Consider the following 26,276-nt stretch of genomic DNA (forward strand, 5'->3'; position numbering starts at 1 on the left):
TCTCTTGTGTTTGTGCACTTGTAGAATACTGGTTGAGGGGTGGAGATTGCATAGTTAATTATTCCCATCAGAGATGATTGCAATGCAGTGCTTTCTCTATGATTTGCTTGACCTTCACTTGAACTCTATTGAACTCTGCATCCAGCAAATGAGTAGATAAAGCATGTCTGGTTGGAGGGGTGTATGCTGGGTGAAGAACATTCAGAAATCTCTTCACCTCAGGATGGTAAGTTGGTGGTTGAAGATATCCCTCTGCCTGTTTGGCCCTGTCCAGGGGTATCATCGGATGGGGCCACAGTGTCTCCTGACACCTCCTGTCTAAGCCTCCAGTATTTATGCTGCAGTAGTTTATGTGTCGGGGGGCTAGGGTCAGTTTGTTATATCTGGAGTATTTCTCCTGTCTTATGCAGTGTCCTGTGTCAATTTGAGTATGCAATTTAAGTATTACTTCAACTTGATATCGAAGGAGTGCCTTTGATTTGACAGGCTGCTCATGCACAGGCCAGTGCGACACAACGTCGCCATAACATCACCTACAAGCGTGATCGGGCATTTCTATTGGAGAAGCCGTTGAATGTCGATGACCCCGCCACGCTGTGCAACTCACAAGTTCCTGTTTTTCATGAACAACAAAAATCGTATTTGGATATTTTTCTTTGAAAATGATTTTGAATATTGGAATGTATTTGGAAAGTATTGACATGTATTTTCAGATAGAAGTGTATTTCCAGATACAAATATTTAAATACTCCATGCATTTGTACCCGGTCTGTTTGGTCCTCCAGGGTATTTGGAAAGAAGTATTTGAAAATAGTTTCAAATAGTATTTAGTGGAAATGATTAGAAAAATACTTTCAAATACTTCAAATAGAAGTCGTTGATTTGGCCAGAAAATAAGTATTTAAAATACAAATACTTAAATACGCATGTATTTGAACCAGATCTGCAAATAATTCCCAATCAACGAGGAGCTGTAACATATTAACTATTCTTTATTCACCTTTAGATAAATAATCACAGATATGTATATCACAAAAAAAGGTTATACAGTGAGGGCTAACTGTACGAAAACAGGAGTGACGTCATATACATTGCTATACTGAACAGTTGGACTATTGTGACCCTACAGTATATAAACCAATTACATAAATTGCATATCTGATTTCTCTCCCAGCACCTTCCCAGTGATCTTAAACTTTAAAAATATAAAGTTAAATAAATACAATTTATCATAACATTTCATTCACAAATAAATAACTTCATATGTCTTTCCACTGGTTGACTTGGTTTCTTGTATATATGTAATTGCAGATATAAGGTATAAGGATATACACATTAACGTTTTATGTTAGGGAGCTACAGTGTTATTTTTTTATTTTCCTTTGAGAAAGCTGCATCTGCCAGTTCCCGGATCTCAGCTTCATCACAAACATCATTTTTCATGCTGGAACCTCATCGGACGTCCCATTCCAATGCTCAGCTTCATCACAAACATCATTTTTCATGCTGGAACCTCATCGGACGTCCCATTCCAATGCTCAGAATTTCAACGTCAGTTATGTTGTTTCGACAAGAGTCTTGTCAATGAACAATGTCAACACTGAGTACTCCCAAAAAAATAATCACTGCAGCCGCACACATACAGCCATGACACTACAAGAGAACACTAACAATGATGCAAGGTAACATTTATGGCTGAAATGTCAGAAAGAAAACACTTAAAGTAACACTCAAGAACAGTTAGATAGATCATAGCACTACAGATTCTTAGAAATGCCACTGCAGAGCAACAAAATCAATACAATACACTTGGTGCAGAGAAGATAACTTATTTTTTTCTTCAGGAGGCATTTCTCATTTTAGTTTATCCTTGAAACAGGGATTTACATGTGGAGGTCACCACACTTCCAACAAAGCACACATCAATTCGCTGCTGCTTAAAGGTTAACAAACAAAAAAGGGGTAGACCATACTATCGCATCATGCTCATGTTATTTTTCGTTATGCTCCGAGCAGGTACTAGTGTTTATCCACACTTGGTTTGTTTTTTTGTTGATTGTTTGTGTCCTTTCCTCTATCAGTGACGGTCTGTCTTGCAGACAAGGTCACAGACAGGTTAGCAGACGCTCGGCTAGACGTTGTCTGGAGAACACAGGCCCCTCCCCCACAACTCTTTTCTCCAGGCTCAGATGGTTACTCCAAGCGCTGTGTGAAGTTTTCTGGGAAGAGTCCTTTGTGGGCACTGGCCCCAAGGTGCGACCATTCGCTTTCCTTGATACCTGTAAGCCAACCCGCATCCTGGAAAACATAGAGAAAGTGAGGCAAGGGGTGAATTTCATTGGCCATGGATATGCCTGTGTACTCGGCATAAAGCTAAACTACTCTATTTGTGTATGTGTTAGGTAGACAAGGACCCAGCTCTATTTCGGTCCTTTTACTTCCTCAAAAGCCTATCCTTTCAGTGTTCACAGATCTATGAGGCATAAGCAATATGGTTATGGCTCCACCAAGTGGATCATCGGGAATACTGTTACATGGAATCTGGTCACTGTACTGGAGTGCTGTGCTAGTTTTTTTTTTACCAATGATCTGAGATCCACTCTATTTTACCATATTTCTGATATTCTATGGACGTGAAGTGCTCAGTATTTGTACAGGATTAATATAGCGTTTTTAGAATTTGAAAGCTCATTTAATACAGTATGAATACAGAGTTTTTCCTCACCTGATCTTCTGCTGTAGCCGTGGGAACAACCAGAACCACGTCACCTTTCTTCAGCTCCAGCTCGTCTGAGTTTGCAGCTTCAAAGTCATGCAGAGTCTCCACCTACAGGATAGGAGTTCATAATACAGCATGAGAGCACGTGTGTGTGTGTGCATCCAAGTGTGTGTTGATAACGGTATACAACAAAATACAGTTATTCTATTTTGAGTGTTGCCAGTTTCACACTATAGGGCCAAACCTGGCAAAGCCCAGCTGTACTATGAATCCACCATAGTCGCTGGAAAGACCAACTGAAAAGAAAATATCCTACCTAGCCAGCACAGTACAATTCAGGTCAGTCTTTTTGTGTGAATCAGGGAGGTCTTGTGTGTGTTTGTGTGCGTGTGTGTGTGAGAGGGCAAGAGTGAGAGGGAGACTGACACAAAAAAGGAGTATAATGGGTTAGTGTGTGTGTGTGTGTGTGTGTGTGTGTGGACCAGGGAAAACCTTGTAAAGGAAGCCAGGAGGGAGTCCTGGTGGGCCGTCGGAGGTGGTGATGTCTTTGGCCGTCTGGGTGTCCGCTGTCACTCCGTTGTCGCTGATGGTCGTTGGGGAAATGTCAATAATGTCGCGGTCATCGTCTCCTTCGTTGCTGGAGGCTGGCTCAATCACCACTGAGGGAATAGGCATCTTCTCCTGGTGAGGAAAGAAACCCGTTAACGGGACACAATAACACACACAAATCCACACATTTATACATGCTAAAACGTAGCCATACAAGCAGTTAACATATTCTTCAAGAAATAAATAGAATGATTTTCACACCACAGATCCACATAGTTTCGAAACATGGTTTCATTGGATTAATATGTTGGCATTTCAGTGTCTATTTTCATGAATACCATCCATGTTTACATCAATGGCTACAGTACATCCCAATAGTTCTAAAAAATGTTCCTTTCCTTGTCTCTTTTCCTTCATGACCATTCATCACAAACATGATGACCTTGTGTAAACAACATGGTGGCAACCAAACCTCGAAGGTCATCAAGCAAAGTCGGTGAGGGATCAGAGGACATGACCAAGAGAAATTCTGGGCCCCAATTATATTTTTTCGTTGTATACTGACATACCGGTAAGATATTTAAAGTTTGCACAGGACAGCGATTACTCACCTCGAACTGGACGAAGATTTTGTCTTTAACGAGTCGGACGCAAAGGATTTAAATCCCTGTCATTCACAGTAGCGATATCAGGGACGTAGGTCGGGGAGCCTTCTAAAGATCCGATGGCGATAATAAAATCTGTGTAATCTGGGTAATCTGCCTTCACCATTGGTCCAATCATTGGATAAATCTAGGATTTAGTAGAGTTAGACTATTTCATGATAAGCTGTAGACCACACTATTTACTGAGGTGGTAAGGGTATGTAACAACATTTGCCACACTGATCCTCGACATGGGGGCCCCTCGGGTAAGTGCTCTGTCCCCTCCTGTACTCCCTGTTCATGGCTAGGCATGACTCCAACACCATCATTAAGTTTTCCGATGACACAACAGTGGTAGACCTGATCACCGACAACGATGAGACAGCCAATAGGGAGGTCAGAGACCTGACAGTGTGGTGTCAGGATAACAACCTCTCCCTCAACGTGATCAAGACAAAGGAGATGATTGTGGACTACAGGAAAAGGAGGACCGAGCACACCCCCATTCTCATCGACGGGGCTGTGGTGGAGCAGGTTGAGAGCTTCAAGTTCCTTGCTGTCTACATCACCAACAAACTATCATGATCCAAACACACCAAGACAGTCATGAAGAGGACACGGCAAAGCCTATTACCCCTCAGCAGACTGAAAAGATTTGGCATGGGTCCTCAGATCCTCAACAAGTTCTACAGCTGCACCATCGAGAGCATCCTGACTGTTTGCATCACTGCCTGGTACGCCAACTGCTCGGCCTCCGAACGCAAGGCACTACAGAGGGTAGTGCGTACGGCCCAGTATATCACTGGGACCAAGCTTCCTGCCATCCAGGATCTCTATACCAGTCGGTGTCAGAGGAAGACCCTAAAAATTGTCAAAGACTCCAGCCCTAGTCATAGACTGTTCTCTCTGCTACCGCATGGAAAGCGGTACCGGAGGGTCTAGGTCCAAAAGGTTTCTAAACAGCTTCTACCCCCAAGCCATAAGACTCCTGAACAGCTAATGAACTGATTACCCAGACTATTTGCATTGTGACCCCCCTCTTTTACGCTGCTGCTACTCTCTGTTTATTATCTATGCATAGTCATTTTAACTCTACCTACATGTACATATTTCCTCAATTAACTCGACTAACCGGTGTCCCCGCACATTGACTCTGTACCGGCAGCCGTGTATATAGCCTCGCTACCGCTATTTTACTACTTCTCTTTAATTATTTGTAATTATTATATATATTTTTTAAACTATTTTTTACTTAACATTAACATTTTCTTAAAACTGCATTGTTGGTTAAGGGCTTGTAAGCATTTCCCAGTAAGGTCTACCTACACCTGTTGTAATCGGCGCATGTGACAAATTCAATGACTTGATTTGATCAACGAGTCAGAGCATCTCTGCTCTTATTCTTATACCGTTTGAAAATATGGGGGATTATTCCGTTCTATGGTATTCAGAACAGAGGCATTTATAAAGGTGGGAATAGATTCCCACTCAAATGGAATTAGATTGTCATCAATCTACATGTGCGAATAGCATTTGATAGGTAATGTAATTTTCAACAAATACAGCATGGAAGTGATCACCACAAACGAATACACAGTAAAAAATTAAAATAATAAATAATAATAACAATAAACACCAGTGCAATAAGGTGACAACATTATTTTACAGTTCAGAATGTGAGAAGTTTGGGAGATTTTTGGTATTTTCTCTACTGCTCAAAGACTACTTGAAACTAGGCAAGATATGTTCATCTGTCTCCTAATCATTCATACCATTTATCGGTCTGTACATAAGACCGTCAGATCACAATATTGATTTTAGTCCAAAAAGTCTGGACGTTACAATTCTTCTGGCATGGGGAAAATGTCACAGTAGCTGGGGTCAAATGTCAAATAAATCAATCATATAAACTCACTTAACTTAAAAAAAACATTCAACTTTATGAATTATCATATCATAGACATACAGTATGGAATGATTTTGCAATAAATATAAGTATTTCTATGTACGTAACCAATATTTACCGTAACAACCCCATTCGGTTCCGCTCAAAACATCTTGAATAGTCTGATGTTGCACAGGTCATATCTGTTTTAAATTATTTGGCACTCTACAGAACCCCAAGGCTATTTTAAGTTAGCATTTGTATAATTAAGTAAAATCCCTTGTTTTCAACATTTGGCTGCTTGTATTACAATTGCACCCCAACCCTAGCAGCCATGACAAAACATTATGTGTCTAGCAAGAGACACGAATAGTGACACTTGTCAGTGTTAAGCCAACATATAGTGATAAATTATTGGACATTAATTTAATGGCCAGGAGAGTAGAAAAACATATACATGTTGTGGAAAAAACGACTTTCACCCCTAAAAACCTATGTTCAAACAAGCTAATAGTGAGATGTTTGACTGAACAATTTCAAGCAGGGAGAGAACTTCAACATTGGCATATACTGTTTCATCACACTAGTTGGTTTCTGTTTGAAAAAAATAAATATGTTACAATTACCCCTGGTCTCCCCTACTAGCAGCACTGCAAATGATAGTTTAACCACCAGAATACAACACAATATATACATTCAAAATATATACTGCAAAAACAGCACTATTCAATACAAAACAATATATGAACATAAAATATTTAGAGCATAGATAGGTTGGTTATAGGGCAAAACAGACGGGGTTGGCTTAGGTTGTTGACAACTTGTAAACTATATTCCTACGATTCCCCACACGGCAGCTTCTTGTCATTGTTGCCATCTGAATCCAGAATCACAACATACAGACTTCTGCCATTGGCGCGTACGCATCGTTTCCGTGACGTTGCCAGCTAACCCGTCTATAACGACACGGAAAACATAATTCTATCAGAACTGCTATTTGAATTTTGAATTTAAGGGGTAAAGTTATAAGTGATAATAACAATGTATGTATGAACAAACAGGATCTGGAAGAATTACACAACACAGGTTTTTTATTATCCTCATCGGCAGACGGGGTGCTACAGGGTTCAATTCTTGGACCGACTCTCTTCTCTGTATACATCAATGAGGTCGCTCTTGCTGCTGGTGAGTCTCTGATCCACCTCTACGCAGATGACACCATTCTGTATACTTCTGGCCCTTCTTTGGACACTGTGTTAACAACCCTCCAGGCAAGCTTCAATACCATACAATTGCTCTTAAATACAAGTAAAACTAAATGCATGCTCTTCAACCGATCGCTACCAGAACCTGCCCGCCTGTCCAACATCACTACTCTGGACGGCTCTGACTTAGAATACGTGGACAACTACAAATACTTAGGTGTCTGGTTAGACTGTAAACTCTCCTTCCAGACCCATATCAAACATCTCCAATCCAAAGTTAAATCTAGAATTGGCTTCCTATTTTGCAACAAAGCATCCTTCACTCATGCTGCCAAACATACCCTTGTAAAACTGACCATCCTACCAATCCTCGACTTTGGCGATGTCATTTACAAAATAGCCTCCAATACCCTACTCAACAAATTGGATGCAGTCTATCACAGTGCAATCCGTTTTGTCACCAAAGCCCCATATACTACCCACCATTGCGACCTGTACGCTCTCGTTGGCTGGCCCTCGCTTCATACTCGTCGCCAAACCCACTGGCTCCATGTCATCTACAAGACCCTGCTAGGTAAAGTCCCTCCTTATCTCAGTTATCTCGCTGGTCACCATAGCATCACCCACATGTAGCACGCGCTCCAGCAGGTATATCTCTCTGGTCACCCCCAAAACCAATTCTTTCTTTGGCTGCCTCTCCTCTGCTGCCAATGACTGGAACGAACTACAAAAATCTCTGAAACTGGAAACACTTATCTCCCTCAGTAGCTTTAAGCACCAGCTGTCAGAGCAACTCACATATTACTGCACCTGTACATAGCCCATCTATAATTTAGCCCAAACAACTACCTCTTTCCTTACTGTATATATTTTATTTATTTTGCTCCTTTGCACCCCATTATTTTTATTTCTACTTTGCACATTCTTCCACTGCAAATCTACCATTCCAGTGTTTTACTTGCTATATTGTATTTACTTCGCCACCATGGCCTTTTTTTGCCTTTACCTCCCTTATCTCACCTCATTTGCTCACATCGTATATATACTTGTTTCTACTGTATTATTGACTGTATGTCTGTTTTACTCCATGTGTAACTCTGTGTTGTTGTATGTGTCGAACTGCTTTGCTTTATCTTGGCCAGGTTGCAATTGTAAATGAGAACTTGTTCTCAACTTGCCTACCTGCCTAAAGGTGAAATAGATAAAATAAAAAAACATCATTCTTTGGGGATGCTTTTCTGCAAAGGGGACAGGACGACTGCACCGTATTGAGGGGAGGATGGATGGGACCATGTATTGCGTGATCTTGGCCAACAACCTCCTTCCCTCAGTAAGAGCATTGAAGATGGGTCATGGCTGGGTCTTCCAGCATGACAACGACCCAAAACACACAGCCAGAGCAACTAAGGAGTGGCTCCGTAAGAAGCATCTCAAGGTCATGGAGTGACCTAGCCAGTCTCCAGACCTGAACCCAATAGAACATCTTTGGAGGGAGCTGAAAATCCGTATTGCCCAGCGACAGCCCCGAAACCTGAAGGATCTGGAGAAGGTCTGTATGGAGGAGTGGGCCAAAATCCCTGCTGCAGTGTGTGCAAACCTGGTCAACTACAGAAAACGTATGATCTCTGTAATTGCAAACAAAGGTTTCTGTACAAGATATAAAATTTGGCTTTTCTGATGTATCAAATTGATTGCAAATTAATTACTTAAAAATCATGCAATGTGATTTTCTGGATTTTTGTTTTAGATTCCATCTCTCACAGTTGAAGTGTACCTATGATAAAAATTACAGACCTCTACATGCTTTGTAAGTAGGAAAACCTGCAAAATCGGCAGTGTATCAAATACTTGTTCTCCCCACTGTAGTTGTACAATTTAGATAATGCATTGATATATAGCTAGCTAGCTTGCTGAAATGATAACAGAGAGAACAAACAATATAGCTATTTGATCATGTCCGTGTGCAGTGGTGAAAAAAGTACTGAATTGTCATACTTGAGTAAAGGAATACATTGGGGCAAAAAAGTATTTAGTCAGCCACCAATTGTGCAAGTTCACCCACTTAAAAGGTGGTTCACCCACTTAAAAGGTCTTGGCCATAGTGGAGTTTGGAGTGTGATTGTTTGAGGTTGTGGACAGGTGTCTTTTATACTGATAACAAGTTCAAACATGTGCCATTAATACAGGTAACGAGTGGACAGAGGAGCCTCTTAAAGAAGAAGTTACAGGTCTGTGAGAGCCAGAAATCTTGCTTGTTTGTTGACCAAATACTTATTTTCCACCATAATTTGCAAATAAATTCATAAAAAATCCTACAATGTGATTTTCTGGATTTTTTTTCCTCATTTTGTCTGTCATAGTTGACGTGTACCTATGATGAAAATTACAGGCCTCTCATCTTTTTAAGTGGGAGAACTTGCACAATTGGTGGCTGACAAAATACTCTTTGCCCCACTGTAGATACCTTAATAGAAAGTTACTAAAGTAAAAGTGAAAGTCACCCAGTAAAATAGTACCTGAGTAAAAGTCTAAGAGTATTTGGTTTTAAATATACTTAAGTATCAAAAGTATATGTAATTGCTAAAATATACCTCAAAAGTGTCAAATTCCTTATATTAAGCAAATCAGACGGCACCATTTTCTTGTTTTTAAAATTTACGGATAGCCAGGGGCTCACTCCAACACAGACATTATTTACAAATAAAGCATTTGTGTTTAGTGAGTCCGGCTGACCATAGGCAGTAGGGATGACCACGTGTTCTCTTCATAAGTGCGTCAATTTCACCATTTCCCTGTCCTGTCAAAATGTAAGGAGTACTTTGGGTTGTCAGAGAAAATGTATGGAGTAAAAAGTACAATATTGTATTTAGGAATGTAGTGAAGTAAAAGTAAAAGTAGTCAAAAATATAAATAGTAAAGTACAGATACCCCAAAAAACGACTTAAGTAGTACTTTAAAGTATTTTTACTTAAGTACTTTACACCACTGTCTGTGTGCAGTCCAAATACTAATGATTAGAATCTGACTTGGTTTCACTGGAATTATCAAATGGCAAGAGTCAGACAAACGTCAACCCTCAACATTTCAACAGCTCGTAGAGGCACATTTCAGTTGAGATCTCTCGACCGGTAGGTTGGTTTTCTTATTATGAAATCATTATTTTCACCTGTGCTAACTGAAAATGGTGCTCACAATAACTTTCATGAGCTGGCTAAGGTTAGCATGCTAGCTCGTTAAACTGGCAGCTGTCAGCCAGTGACGTATTTGTTGTTATTTCTCTGCTACATGTGGAAATCACCACAACGTTCCCCATTTCTAAATATGTATTAACAGCCTGGGTCAGTCTTCGAGGTGGAACCGAAACAGTCATTTCTGATCTAGGACAGGAATGACTCTAAATAAGTGCAGCAACTTCCTCTGAGGAGGGCCTTTACATTTGAACGCCTCATGTTCTTGGAACATATACCTTGTAACATGAAAGTATTACAACAATCAACACTATTTTCTGGAGCCTATTTCAGGCTTAAGTGACTCAACGGACTTTCGGACAGGTCCCAATAGGTCCTAGTTACTGAGCTTGGTTGAATAAGGCAAATGTGGGATCATGGATATTAGGGTTTTGGGAATGGGGGTTTTGGGAATGGGGTTTTGGGAATGTGGGATCATGGATATTAGGGTTTTGGGAATGGGGGTTTTGGGAATGGGGGTTTTGGGAATGGGGGTTTTGGGAATGGGGGTTTTGGGAATGGGGGTTTTGGAATGGGGGTTTGGGAATGGGGGTTTTGGGAATGGGGTTTTTGGGAATGGGGGTTTTGGGAATGGGGGTTTTGGGAATGGGGGTTTGGGAATGGGGGTTTTGGGAATGGGGTTTTTGGGAATGGGGGTTTTGGGAATGGGGGTTTGGGAATGGGGGTTTTGGGAATGGGGGTTTGGGAATGGGGGTTTTGGGAATGGGGTTTTGGGAATGGGGGTTTGGGAATGGGGGTTTTGGGAATGGGGTTTTGGGAATCTTGGGATAATAATTACCGGAGTCTCCTCCACAGGGGACTCCTTCATTTCCTCCGGGGTCGGAACGGATTCCTACGTACAAAAGAGAGTTGATTCACAATCACATCTGGGGGAAAAAATATTCAAGCCTCGAGGATGGCCTCTCTCGACTCTCCAGATGTAGTTTGGTTATTTCAAGTTATTTGGTATGTTTCCTTTAATTTTGTGTACTCCTATGTCACAGGTGGATAGCTCATAAAAAATGGTTGGAATGGAATGGTATCAACCATGGAAAACATGTTTGACATGTTCGATACCATTCCATTCCATTTATTCTCTATTACTATGACCCTGTCCTCCCCAATTAAGCTGTCACCAACTGACTGTGACCTATTTGCTATACTTCTAAATAAATATAGCATTTTGATATTTTATATATAATGTGGCATAACTGTGTGACATAACTATCAATTTATGTTAGATTCTGGGATTTTAAAGCATGGAGCTTTATGTGGAATACATGGAACAGGGGTTTGGGGATATAGCCAAGCTCATATGAGACTGGGTGCTATTCACACAAACCCAGATTTTGGTGAATACTGTTGTCTGGAATAAACATTATCCCCTGCCCCACGTTAATGATGGAAAGTGACAATTTATGTCACAGTATACATTGCGTGACATTTCTACAGTATAAATGCTAATTTCGAATGGCACATGAAATCCAAGGTTTGAGTTTGTTTTAATAGCATCCTCTGTGTACTTTGGAGTGAGTCAGACCTCAAAGTCATACCACTCTGTCCGGTATGACTCAAACTTAAAGCTTATATGAGACACTGTGTCAAATACAATTGAATGTTTAAGATTCTACAAAACATTGTAAAATATGACTTGAGGTTCAAACTCACACAAGATACTCGGCCAAATATGATTTTAGCTTCCTTTTTGCCAAATTTGGCATAAGTTATAGTTACCGGGGGAGCTGTTTCGCTGGGGGAAGTTTTTTCAGCCTCTTCAATTGGGAGGATCTAAGCGCAGAAAGAGGTTTTAATGCACCTCGCTAGCTACCTAAGCTTTTTCACTACAGCCTTTAGCATTGAATTTGCATTTGATATATTGAGATGAATCTGCATCAATTACATACATAACAGCGGTTCTCCTTTGTATTGATATTGTTAGTATAGCATTCATGCAAGTGCAAAACGTAAAGTACTGAGATGCTTTGAGGAATCGTTGCATCCAGTCATTGCTGTGTTGGCAAGGAAATGTTTGGTCCATTCTTTCAAGGTACAGGCTATCCTGGTGTATCAAGATTCTGCACAGATTCTGTGGTTATTATATTATTATTATATTTTGTGGGATATACTCTTGTTCAAGGAAATTATAAAAAAAAATGAGCATCTATATCAAGGAAAATCTCAAATCAAATGAATGAAAATAAGGCTACTCATCTTTTTGAAGTCGTTTTGATACATGGTTGGCACATGGAAGAAAGTAAATGGATATACAGACATTTCCTCCACTCCCATGTCAAGCATGACAATAAGAGCCATATACACACAGCAATTGTAATTACCCTTCGTAAATTAGCAACTCCCCAAGGCACATACCCAATATATACAAACGTATGTGGACACCCCTTCAAATTTGTGGATTCGGCTATGTCAGCCACACCCGTTGCAATCTCCATAGACAAACATCGGCAGTAGAATGGCCTTACTGAAGATGTCAATGACTTTCAACGTGGCACCGTCATAGAATGCCATCTATCCAACAAGTCAGTTTGTCAAATTTCTGCCGTACTCGAGCTGCCCCGGTCAACTGTAAGTGCTGTTATTGTGAAGAGGAAACGTCTAGGAGCAACAACGGCTCAGCCACAAAGTGGTAGGCCACACAAGCTCACAGAATGGGACCGCAGAGTGCTGAACCGCGTAGCTTGTCAAAATCGTCTTTCCTCGGCTGCATCACTCACTACCGAGTTCCAAACTGCCTCTGGAAGCAACATCAGCACTAGAACTGTTTGTCGGGAGCTTAATGAAATGGGTTTCCGTGGCCAAGCAGCCGCACACAAGCCTAAGATCACCATGCACAATGCAAATGGTCGGCAGGACTAATCTCTGGAGTGATGAATCACACTTCAGTATCTGGCAGCCCAACGGACTAATCTGTGTTTGGTGGATGCCAGGAGAACGCTACCTGACCCATTGTTTAGTATCAACTGTAAAGTTTGGTGGAGGAGGAATAATGGTCTGGGGCTGTTTTTCATGCTTCGGGCTAGGCCCCTTAATTCCAATGAAGTGAAATCTTAATGCAACAGCATTCAATGACATTCTGGATGATTCTGTGCTTCCAACTTTGTGGCAACAGTTTGGGGAAGGCCCTTTCCTGTTAAAGCATGACATTCCCCCTGTGCACAGAGCAAAGTCCATACAGAAAGCCTTCCCAGAAGAGTGGAGGCTGTTATAGCAGCAAAGGGGAGATCAACTCTATATCAATGGCCATGATTTTGGAACGAGATGTTAATTAAGACGAGTAGGTGTCCACATACTTTTGGTCATGTAGTGTATCTCTTTGCGATGTGTCTAGTGCTTGCCCCAGGTTCCAACCTGGAGTAGGATTGAACAGCTCATACACTCAAATATAACAAGTCTGCCACAATGTATAAAACTACACATACCAGCCTCATAGGAACAGAACATGAGCATATTTTGGAATACACAAGAATAGTATGTGCATGCATGACATCCCAACAGAAACATATGGTAGATCATTAAAAATGCCACCCTAATTCTTCGATCACATTCCGACACAGACACACACACATTTCCCAGCCAAGATGACTATGATGCACTCAATACAATCAGTTATTCACAAAGTCTCGACGCGGACAATCTCTCAACCTCATGACACTTTGACAATGGTGATGGTAGGGTTTGGGCCCGGCTACTGAAAGAAGATGGACTTCAATGTAACACTCACAGAACCGAGTCACAGAACAGTAATGGGAGGGCGTGAGTGGACAAAGGGGAGGATCTTACACATACCTCAGTTGGTGAAGCCCCCTCAGGCTCTGCAGATGTCACTGGAGACCCCACAGTGGACTATACCAAGAGTGAGTTAGAGAAGAATGTAATATTTAAGACTTGAATCCTGTCATACTTTACAGATGTGTTATAAAACAATAAAATGGGAGTTGTGGAGTGGATTGAGGTCAAAACAAAAAGTACGAAGTTTAAAATGGTAAGTTTTAAAATCAAGGAGAACATAATTGAATGACAAGGAAGGTGTGGATAATTGCAAAGTAAAATTTTTAAAACATAGGATATCAGAAAGCATCTCCACGGATATAATGAATGGGATGACAACGATGATGATAATGACAAAGGTGAAAACACTGATGATGATGACGATGATGATTATGACGACGATGATGATATTGACAATATGAAAATATTGATGATGACGACGATGATGATGATGATAATAAATCCGATGATGATGATGACGGTGATGAAAAGGTTCCCTTAAACAGAGGGATACAACTATGAGGATGACTTGGACCATAGATGGCTGGGGTATGACCCATGCTTGTGATGACGAGAGTGCTACTTCACAGCTACTGTATATAATAGCTAACTGTCACTCACATCAGGCTTCTCCTCTCCAGGGCTGGTGGCACTCTCGGCTGCCTCAGCCTCACTAGTCGGGGAAGCAGCCTCCTGGATTTCCCCTGCCTCGGCCGCTGCCTCTGTGGCATCTGAGGTCTCAGTCCCAAGGACCTCCGGGGCCACAGCAGTCTCAGCTGTTGCCTCCCGGGCCACAGCAGTCTCAGCTGGGGGCGCAGCAGCTTCAGGGGCCATGGTGGCATTGCTTTCATTCTTTCCACAAAGACAGGCGAGGGAAGAACTGATCAACATCCCCTGTCTGTTACAGCAGCCCCCACAACCCCCCTGTCCCAACTCACCATACCTCTTTTGTACTTTTTGATTATGCTGTGTAGCACCTTGGGTGCAACAAATGCACTACCGTTAAAATGAATTATTATCATCATCATCATCATCATCATCATTATTACCTGGATAGGTATGGCTGGTTAGCCCTTTTACCCTCTGTATAACTATACAACATAAACATTCCGAGTGGAACTGCAGCACAGTTTCCTTTAATCTGCTAATTGAATAATTGAATCAGTTACAACAGAGAATACAATGTGTTTGAAGCTCTTAAAGGCAGACTTAATAACATGACATCATACAAGGCAACCTTACAGATATCACAGAACTCAAATCAGAATAGATTGTCACGGTTGCCTCTTTCCAGTGTGGAAATACCTCAAGGGAGGGCACAAATTGGGAAGAGCTAATAGGGGCAGTCTTGACAGATTAAAATGTTGTTGTTGTGGAGGTTTGTATTCAGGAACTTGTTCCTCTATGTACAGTATGATGATTCAATATTGCCGAGTATAGTTTAAACGTTGCTTCAGAGTACAGTTTGAGCATTTTGGCAGCAACACAAAAAAACAAAAAACATAAGTGTTTTGGATAACATATTCAACATAAGTGTGAACACATCCAAAACTGCACTTAAAGATGCACTATGCAGAAATCACTCCGCCATTTCCTGGTTGCAAAATTTCAGTCATTGTGTCAAAAAACATTGTACCGTCTAAACCGCTGTGAAATATATTTTCCATAACCCAAAATATTTTATTTTCAGCTGTTTGAAGATGGTGTACAAAATCGAAAATAAAAGTGGCAAAACATTACCGTAGGAACGTGAAACATAGAAATAGCGCACATGGAACAGATCTAAAGCGTCATAGACTTGCTTTCAATTGAGAATGACAGATCTATAACTCTCATTTCTATGTGAATTTGGAGGGGTCAACCAAAAACTAACATATTGCAGCTTTAACAAATACAACTGAATGAATGTGAAGATGGCGCCGAAGAACATGGCTGACGTTTTACATTCTCCCAACCAATTGTGCAATTCTGTTATTTTTTGTGCTTTTTGTGTAACTTATTTTTTTACTCATTGTGTACATAATGTTGCTGCTATCGTCTCTTATGCCTGAAAATAACTTCTGGACATCAGAAAAGCGATTACTCACCACGGACTGGAAGAAACTTTTTCCTTTAACGAGTCAACGAGAAGGAAATCCTGCTTTCACTGGAACAGGCCCAGATCCACGCCTTTTACGTGAAGAAAAGACGCCGGAAAAGAGGACGCAGATCGGGGCTCCTTCTGAGAAGTCGGAGGCGAGCGAGTAAACTCCCAATGCCTTCCATTCTCCTTGCTAATGTGCAATCGTTAGAAAATACAATTGATGACCTACTATTAAGATGATCCTACCAACGGGACATTAAAAACTGTAACATCTTATGTTTCACTGAGACGTAGCTGAACGAAGAAACGGACAATATAGAGCTGTCAGGATTTTCCATGCACCGGCTGAACAGAGACGCTCCCTCTGGTAAGACGAGGGGCAGGTGTGTGTGTCGTTTTGCCAATAACAGCTGGTACGCAATGTCTAATATTGAAGAAAGCCTCGAGGTATTGATGTATTGCTTGCCTGAGGTAGAGTACCTCATGATAAGTTGTAGAACACACTATCTAAAAAGAGAGTTCTCATCTGTATAATTCGTAGCCGTCTATTTACCACCACAAAGCGCAGCTGGCACTAAGACCGCTCTCAACCAACTCTTGCCATAAGCAAAGAAGAAAATGCTCAAATTGGTTTGACCAAATTTTTACCAGCATGTAACATGTGCAACCAGGAAAAAAGAAATCCTAGACCACCTCTACTCCACGCACAGAGAAGCATACAAAGCTCACCCCCGCCCTACATTTGGCAAATCTGAATACAATTCTATCCTCCTGATTCCTGCTTACAAGCAAAAACTAAAGCAGGAAGTACCAGTGACTCGCACAATACAGAAGTGGTGAGATGACACAAATGATATACGACAGGACGGTTTTGCAAGCACAGAGTGGAATATGTTCCGGGATTCATCCAATGGCATTGAGGAATACACCACCTCAGTTATCGGCTTCCTTGTAACTGCATCGATGACCTCGTCCCCACAGTGAGTGTATGTACATATCCCAACCAGAAGCCATGGATTACTGGAAATATCCGCATCAAGGTAAAGGCTAGAGCTGCCACTTTCAAGAAGCTGGAGACTAATCCGGATGCTTATAAAAAATCCCACTATGCCCTCAGACAAACCATCAAACAAGCAAAGTGTCAATACAGGATTAAGATTGAATCCTACTACACCAGCCCTGACGCTCGTCGGATGTGGCAAGGCATGAAAACTATTATGGACTACAAAAGGGAAACCCAGACGTGAGCTGCCCAGTGATGCGAGCCTACCAGACGAGCAAAATGCCTTTTATGCTTGCTTTGAGGCAAGCAACACTGAAGCATGCACAAGAGCACCAGCTGTTCTGGATGACTGTGTGATAACACTAACTGTAGCCGATGTGAACAAAACCTTTAAACAGGTCAACATTCACAAAGCTGCTGGGCCAGATGGATTACCAGGAAGTGTACTCCGAGCATGCGCTGACCAACTGTCAAGTGTCTTCACTGACATTTTCAACCTCTCCCTAACAGAGTCTGTAATACCAACATGTTTCAGGCAGGCCACCATAGTCCCTGTGCCCAAGGAAGCGAAGGTAACCTGTCTAAATGATTACCACACCGTGGCACTCACGTCGGTAGACATGAAGTGCTTTGAAAGGCTGATCATGGCTCAAATTAACAGCATTCTCCCGGACACCCAAGACCAACTCCAATTCGCATACCGCCCCAACAAATCCACAGATGATGCAATCTCAATCGCTCTCCACACCGCCCTTTCTCACCTGGACAAAAGGAACACCTATAAGAGAATGCTCTTCATTGACCAAAACTCAGCGTTCAACACCATAGTGCCCACGAAGCGTATTATTAAGCTAAGGACTCTGGGACTAAACACCTTCCTCTGCAACTGGATCCTGGACTTCCTGACGGGACGGCCCCAGGTGGTAAGAGTAAATCAAATCAAATCAAATTTATTTATATAGCCCTTCGTACATCAGCTGATATCTCAAAGTGCTGTACAGAAACCCAGCCTAAAACCCCAAACTGCAAGCAATGCAGGTGTAGAAGCACGGAGTAGGCAACAACACGTCTGCCACGCTGATCCTTAACACTGGGGCCCCTCAGCTGTGTGTGCTTAGTCCCCTCCTGTATTCCCTGTTCACCCACGACTGCGTGGCCAAACACGACTCCAACACCATCATTCAATTTGCTGACGACAACAGTGCCTGATCACCGACAATGATAAGACAGTCTATAGGGGGGAGGTCAAAGAACTAGCAGTGTGGTGCCAGGACAACAACCTCTCTCTCAATGTGAGCAAGACAAAGGAGCTGATCGTGGACTACAGGAAAATGCGGGCCGAATAAGCCCCCATTAACATCGACGGGACTGTAGTGGAACGTGTCGAGAGCTTCAAGTTCCTTGTTGTCCACATCACCAACGAACCATCATGGTCCAAACATACCAAGAGAGTTGTGAAGCGGGCACAACAAAACCTTTTCCCCTCAGGAGACTGAAAAGATTTGGCATGAGCCCTCAGATCCTCAAAAGGTTCTATAGCTGCACCATCGAGAGCATCCTGACCGGTTGCATCACCACCTGGCAACTGCTCGGCATCTGACTGTAAGGCGCTACAGAGGGTAGTGCGAACGGGCCAGTACATCACTGGGGCCAGGCTTCCTGCCATCCAGGACCTATATAATAGTCGGTGTCGGAGGAAAGCCCATAAAATTGTCAGACTCCAGTCACCCGAGTTATAGACTCTTTTCTCTGCTACCGCACGGCAAGCGGTACCGGAGCGCCATGTCTAGGACCAAAAGGCTCCTCAACAGCTTCTCCCCCAAGCCATTAGACTGCTGAACAATTCATAAAAATCGCCACTGGGCAATTTACATGAACCCCCTCTTGTACAAAGCTGCTACTCGCTGTTTGTTTGTTACCTATGCATAGTCACTTCGCCCCCACCTACACGTACATATTACCTCAATTAGCCTGTACCGCTGCACACTGACTCGGTACCGGTGCCACGAGAAGCCTCGTTATTGTGTTACTTTTTATTATTACTTTTTATTTTAGCCTACTTGGTAAATATTTTCTTCTTCTTGAACTGCACTGTTGGTTAAGGGCTTGTAAGTAAGCATTTCACTGTAAAGTCTACACTTGTTGTATTTGGCACATGTGGCAAATCAAGTTTGATTTGATGACAGTACACAAACACAACACTGTAACGGAATGGGGTCACCAAAAAATGTAAATAAATATCTGAAGTGAAGCCCTAATTGACTCATTAAAATACTATTCCCTCAACAGTATTACATATATATCTACAGTTGAAGTCGGATGTTTACATACACTTAGGTTGGAGTCATTAAAACTCGTTTTTCAACCACTTCACAAATTTCTTGTTAACAAACTATCATTTTTGCAAGTCGGTTAGGACATCTACTTTGTGCATGACAAGTAATTTTTACAAAAATTGTTTCCAGACAGATTATTTCACTTAGAATTCACTGTATTACAATTCCAGTGGGTCAGAAGTTTACATACACTGAGTTGACTGTGCCTTTAAACAGCTTGGAAAAATCCAGAAAATGATGTCATGGCTTTAGAAGCTTCAGATAGGCTAATTGACATCATTTGAGTCAATTGGAGGTGTACCTGTGGATGTATTTCAAGGCCTACCTTCAAACTCCGACTTCAACTGTGTGTATGTATATCTATATAATGCCATTGAGGGAATAGTATTTTAATAGATATACACACACACACACACAGAGGCAGGTTTATTAGGTACACACATCACTGAACAAAAAATATAAATGCAACAATTTCAAAGAATGTATTGCGTTAGAGTTATATTTAAAAAAAATATGTCAATTGAAATACATTCCTTAGGCCATAATCTATGGATTTCACATTACTGGGAATACAGATATGCATTTGTTGGCCACAGATACTGAAAAACAAGGTAGGTACGTGGATCAAATAACCAGTCGGTATCTGGTGTGACCACAGTTTGCATCACGCAGCGAAACACATCTTTTTCATATAGAGTTGATCAGGCTGTTGATTGTGGCCTGTGAAATGTTGTCACACTCCTCTTCAACAGCTGTTGCTGGATATTGGCGGGAACTGGAACACGCTGTCGTACACGTCGATCCAGAGCATTCCAAACATGCTCAATGGGTGACACATCTGATGAGTATGCAGGCATGGAAGAACTGGGGCAGTTTCACCTTCCAGGATGGTGTACAGATGCTTGTGACATGGGGCCGTGTATTATCATATTATTAGTATTATCACATGTGGTGATGACGGCAGTTGAAACAGCCTGAATTCAACAGCCTGAATTCTTTGGGGCATGAAAACTTTGCTCAATTGGCATCAAGTGTGGGGAACGTTTTCCTGTGGAAATACAGAAACACAAACACAAAAGCTGCCAGTGGAGGACGCCTGTGAGGTGTCTGTTTCTCAAAGTAGACACTAATATACTTGTCCTCTTGCTCAATTGTGCCCTGGGGCCTCCCACTCCTCTTTCTATTCTGGTTAGAGCCCGTTTGCGATGTTCTGTGACGGGAGTAGTGCACAGCGTTGTACGAGATCTTCAGTTTCTTAGCAATTTAGTCTCACCAGAGGTGATATTCAGATTTGCGTTTATCGTCGATGGGAATGAGCGTTACACCGAAGGCTATACTCTGGAGCGGGATTGTTTTGGAGGTGGAGGGTGTGTCACAGCATCATTGGACTGAGCTTGTTGTCATTGAAGGCAATCTCAACGCTGTGCGTTACAGGGAAGACATCCTCCTCCCTCATGTGGCACCTTTCCTGCAGGCTCATCCTGACATGACCCTCCAGCATGACAATTCCACCAGCCATACTGCTCGTTCTGTGCGTGATTTTCTAGAAGACAGGAATGTCAGTGTTCTGCCATGGTCAGCGAAGAGCCTGGATCTCAATCCCATTGAGCACGTCTGGAACCTGTTGGATCGGAGCGTGAGGGCTAGGGCCATTCCCCCCAGAAATGTCCGGGAAATAGCAGGTGCCTTGGTAGAAAAGTGGGGTAACATCTCATAGCAAGAACTGGCAAATCTGATGATCCACTGCAGCACTTAATGCAGCTGGTGGCCACACCAGATACTGACTGTTACTCCCCTTTGTTCAGGGACACATTATTCCATTTCTGTTAGTCACATGTCTGTGGAACTTGTTCAGTTTATGTCTCAGTTGTTGAATCTTGTTATGTTCATACAAATATTTACACATGTTAAGTTTGCTGAAAATAAACGCAGTTGACAGTGAGGATATGTCTTTTAATTGCTGAGTTTACACACACACACACACACACACACACACACACACACACACACACACACACACACACACACACACACACACACACACACACACACACACACACACACACACACACACACACACCTATAATAAAGCAAATATAAGGACATAAAAGTTAGTAATGGAAGAGCAAAAATGTCTGTCATATTGACACTTGACTTACCAGCTTATCAAAATCCGCAACAAATGTTGGGGCTGTTGCTTCCATCTTTAAGATAAGTTGGTGGAAAGAGAAAGAGAGGGAGAAAGTTAAAACTACACTGGCAGCAAACCAGCAGTAATAAAATATCAGAGCATATAAAATGTTAGTTTTGAAAGGTAAGTTATGATGGGATAATTTTGGGGAGAGTATTAGTGAGGGATTGACAAAGTGTTTGTAACCGGGATAGAGTGGAGGGTAAACTCATGTAAGCATAGTTCTCTTTTTAAACAATGAAGAGTTTTTGCAGCAATTACACTATATTCGCGTTGTTAGCAAATTTGCCCAACTACATTATTGTTGTTAGCATAAGTTTACCCAACCTGTTTTTTTTACATACCTGGTTAGTTTACAAAACTGTTTAGTTCTCGTTTATTGTAATATCCCTAAATGCTACAACCATGTAAACTTCATACTATTCTACTACTAAGACAGTCTTTAGCTTCTTTATGCACAAGAGGAACTGTTTTTTATATATCTGGAAGTTCAATGTTATGGGTCAATTGCAACCAGTATTCGTGGTAATGTGTTACAAAAGTAATGCGTTACTTTTTCAAATTGGGGAATATTATTGAAGTTACTTTGTTATACAACGCGTGCGTAACTAAGCCCAACAACTAGCAGCATCAGGAGATAAGCTTTTGCGACCTCCAATCTTCTAACGTCACTTTATACCTAATTTAAATACTTCAGTTGTTTAAACTAATCTGCAAGTAAGTGAACTACATGACAAATAGTATGTGAACACCTTCTCGTCGAACATCTCGCTCCAAAATCATTGGCATTAATATGGAGTTGGTCCCCCCCTTTGCAGCTATAACAGCCTCCACTCTTCTGGGAAGGCTTTCCACTAGATGTTAGAACATTGCTGCGGGGACTTGCTTCCATTCAGCCACAAGAACATTAGTGACGTCGGGCACTGAAGTTGGGCGATTCGGCGTGGCTTGCAGTTGGCGTTCCACTTCATCCTAAAGGTGTTCGATGGGGTTGAGGTCAGGGCTCTGTGCAGGCCAGTCAAGTTCTTCCACACTGATCTCAACAAACCATTTCTGAATGGACCTCTATTTTGTGCACAGGGACATTGTCATGCTGAAACAAGAAAGGGCCTTCCTCAAACTGTTGCCACAAAGTTGGAAGCAAAGAATTGTCTAGACTGTCATTGTATGCTGTGGAGTTAAGATTTCTCTTCACAGGAAGTAAGGGGCCTAGTCCGAAGCATGAAAAACACCCCAAGACCATTATTCCTCCTCCAACAAACTTTACAGTTGGCACTATGCATTCGGGCAGGTAGAATTCTCCTGGCTTCCGCCAAACCCAGATTTGTCTGCCAGATGGTGAAGTGTGATTAATCACTCCAGATAACGCGTCCAATTCCAGGAAGCTTTACACCACACCAGCCAATGCTTGGCAACACGCATGGTGAGATTAGGCTTGTGTGGGGCTGGTCGTCCATGAAAATCCATTTCATGAAGCTCCCGTCGAACAGTTCTTGTGCTGAAGTTGCTTCCAGAGGCAGTTTGGAACTCGGTAATGAGTGATGCAACCGAGGACAGATGATTTTGACAAGCTACGTGCTTCGTGAGCTTGTGTGGCCTACCACTTCGCGGCTGAGCTGTTGTTGCTCCTAGACATTTCCACTTCACAATAACAGCACTTACAGTTGACCAGGGCAGCTCTAGTAAGGCAGAAGTTTGACAACTGACTTGTTGGAAAGGTGGCATGTCACGTTGAAAGTCGTTGAGCTCTTCAGTAAGGCCATTCTACTCCAAATGTTGTCTATGGAGATTGCATGGCTGTGTGCTCGATTTTATACAGCTGTCAGCAACGGGTGTGACTGAAATAGCTAAATCCACGAATTTGAAGGGGTGTCCACATACTTTTGTATGTATATAGTGTATAATATTTATGGTCAGTTTTAACAAGTAATTCCATTCACAGGATGAAAATAAATAAATACGCGACACAAATGGAGATTATCTTAAACCAAAAAATGGTAACATCTCCTCCTAATGATCTGTTGCAACTGATCCAACTTGATCCTGTCCTCTACCATATTATATTTTAGGTTTTTAATGACAAAGCATCTGCTCGAACTAACAAGGCAGTGATGAATCCTTTTCTCAATATCATCTTGTGATCACTAAAATAGAAATTTGGTCGAGACTAATTACCTGGGGAAATCCGTTAAATGCATTGTTGGTCACCTAAATCAAATCACAGACACACAATTAGTATGGGAGGCTTTTGGCATGGCTGCTTTGAAATGTCTTTTAATTATGCGGCAAGTGATGGAATGTTTTTTATCAAATTGACAGAGTGGAACCGACAAGCAGACAAGCAAGCAGAGGAGAGAGAGGAGAAGAGGACTGGGATTCTGTGGCGCTGCAGGATCCAGGTAGGGTTGCGGGACAGCACTTTTTATTTTATCATTTGTACATCTGTGGGAGGGAAAATAAGGAAGAGGGGATTCTGTTTGCTCTAGACTACTCTACGCTATTCTCTACGTAGAGGGGGGAGGAAGTCAGGTACCTCTTCCTTCTCTGTATCTATCTCTTGGTACAACTTTCCGTATCTCCTGTTCGCGACCTCGTCTTCGGACAGGTCCGAGTTATCAGGCTCTCTGTGAGCTCGGCGGACGACTCCTTCCTTAGCTACTGCTTCGCTTCTTGGCCCGGGAAAGGAGGCGAAGAGGTCCCCTGCCTGGCTGCCGTCACCCCCTGAGGAGAAGAAGCCACTGCTGTCGCTGACTTCCTGCCAGGACCCGCTGTCGGTGGTGGCGCCCCCTGTCTCTGCGGAGGGAGCTGGGAAACCTGCCCACTGGACTGAACCATTGTTAGCGAAAGGGTCTGCCGCCCACCCTGCCCCAACTTCCCCGGTCGTCTCTGCGAATGGATCTGTCGCAAACCTAACTTCCCCACCTCCCCCTTGAGTTACGGCAAAGGGACCAGACTCAAATCCCCCTCCCACATGAGTTTCCGCAAAAGGATCAGACACAAAATCCCCTCCACCGCCTTCCCTCTGAGTCTCCGCAAAAGGATCTGAGGCAAATCCCCCAGGCGTCTCTGCAAAGGGGTCAGACTCAAAACCACCTTCCCCAGGGATCTCCACAAAAGGATCGGTCCCAAAATGGATCACCTGATCACCGGTTGAGCCCTGTTCTGGGACACTGGTTGGATCCGCAAATGCTGTTCCTGTTTCGGCAGTTGGTGCCTGTTCTATTGGTTGGGCCCAGTCAGCTGTGAACCCTGCATGGCTTGCCAGAGCCATCTCCTCCTGTAAAGGGGTGGCCCGATCACTTGAAGCCCAGTCTGCAAAGCCTTCCTGGGCTGTGCTACGGTCTGTGAAACCCTGGTCTGCGGCGGAATCCAGTTCATCGTCAGTGCTGGCCCATCCCCCGTTCTGCCCCACTGAGTCCCCCCACTCCTCTGTTGTCTCATATTCTGAACCGAAACCTTCTCTGCCGGCCGGCCGGACCAGGTACAGGCCAGGTTCGCTGCCTTCAGGGGTGTCCTCAATAATCTGGCCATGCTCGTTGGTGATGCGCAGGCCCGGTGTGGATTTGCGACGAGCTCTCCAACCTGCCTCGTCTCCCTCTGAATCTGCCTGACCTGCTCCCCACCCTGCCTCCCATCCCTCTCCTGACCCTGCCTCCCCTTTCCTTGCCTCCCCTGCCTCTCTCCATCCCCATGATCTTGCCTCTGGTGGCCCCTTCCCCGGCTCCTGCTGGTCGCCCCCCACTGCACAAGGATCACAGTTGGGGGTAAGTTGGGGGTTGGGATCCCAGCTGCTAACCTCGTCTCCAGCTGCGGCCGTTTCGGCCCCCTGTGGCTGCTCTGCTGCTGCTGCCTCCCCTGCCTCCCCGCCCCAGCCGTCCGCTGCAGGCCAGCCTTGGGCCTCGTCCTGCACTGTGGTCGCTGGAACCTCGCCGGCTGCCGCCTCGGTGGCAGACGGGACAGAGTCTCCTTTTGCCGGGGCCGAGCCGAAGTCAGCAGCCCAGTCGGTGGCGAAGCTGGGGTCTCCCGCCTGCTCGGGGAATGCGGGGAACCCAGGGTTAAAGTCGGCAGTGTTCGGGGCCTCGCCACCGCCGCCCCCATCCTCCTCCACACCCACAGTACTCATAGACCCAGAATCCATCTGGAAGGACCAAGCCGGTGCGTGAAGGTAAGGTAAAGAGAGCACAGAGAGTGTTTATCACAAGAGGACAGAGAGAGAAGGTAAAGAAAGAAGACAAGGCATAGACACAAAAGAAGACAATTGTGACTGTGGATTGTGGCTAATGGAGTGGTCTGTGGTGGAGTCTATTGAACAGTTCTGGATTGTGACGAAGAGTGAAAAACATACAGGTATCAAACAACTGGCTTGATGACAGGTACGACCAGAGGTCACAGATATTAACACGTTTAAGGCACGTAAATATTTTCCGAAAGAGATTTTGATTGGTGATTTGGAAGTCAGGTGTGGATGTATTACGTACAGGCTGTGCAGGTTCAGCATTTCCCTGGGGAAAAAACATTTGTATTTAATGTCAGTTTCATCAGTATACTACTGTAAAAGTACTACTAATACTATTTTTTTTATCAATAAGAACAAAGTTAAATATAACTTTCATTCATTGTTACACATACAAATTGTAATAAAAATATA

At 43.0% G+C, this 26,276-nt stretch overlaps 1 protein-coding gene across 6 annotated transcripts in view; it reads right to left on the minus strand.

The window, feature by feature from the left end:
• Window positions 1-972: 972 nt before the first annotated feature.
• The window catches only part of amph (amphiphysin), a 122,666-nt gene continuing 97,362 nt past the window's right edge, over window positions 973-26,276 (minus strand). The window contains exons 14-24 of one of the 6 annotated variants that reach the window (XM_064942883.1): window positions 26,107-26,130; window positions 25,425-25,655; window positions 23,804-23,836; window positions 21,597-21,641; window positions 14,637-14,867; window positions 14,034-14,090; window positions 11,964-12,017; window positions 11,029-11,082; window positions 3,212-3,400; window positions 2,726-2,827; window positions 973-2,298 (exon numbers count right to left, since the gene is read on the minus strand). In XM_064942883.1, coding sequence (XP_064798955.1) covers window positions 2,194-2,298; window positions 2,726-2,827; window positions 3,212-3,400; window positions 11,029-11,082; window positions 11,964-12,017; window positions 14,034-14,090; window positions 14,637-14,867; window positions 21,597-21,641; window positions 23,804-23,836; window positions 25,425-25,655; window positions 26,107-26,130 — 1,125 coding nt within the window. In that variant the 3' untranslated portion in view covers window positions 973-2,193. Of the gene's footprint in view, window positions 2,299-2,725; window positions 2,828-3,211; window positions 3,401-11,028; window positions 11,083-11,963; window positions 12,018-14,033; window positions 14,091-14,636; window positions 14,868-21,596; window positions 21,642-23,803; window positions 23,837-25,424; window positions 25,767-26,106; window positions 26,131-26,276 lie in introns of all 6 variants that reach the window. The other 5 variants (XM_064942854.1, XM_064942891.1, XM_064942862.1 and 2 more) reach the window with 5 other exon arrangements.

This window comes from Oncorhynchus masou, chromosome 3 (assembly GCF_036934945.1).
Source record: "Oncorhynchus masou masou isolate Uvic2021 chromosome 3, UVic_Omas_1.1, whole genome shotgun sequence".
Taxonomy (NCBI): Eukaryota; Metazoa; Chordata; class Actinopteri; order Salmoniformes; family Salmonidae; genus Oncorhynchus; species Oncorhynchus masou.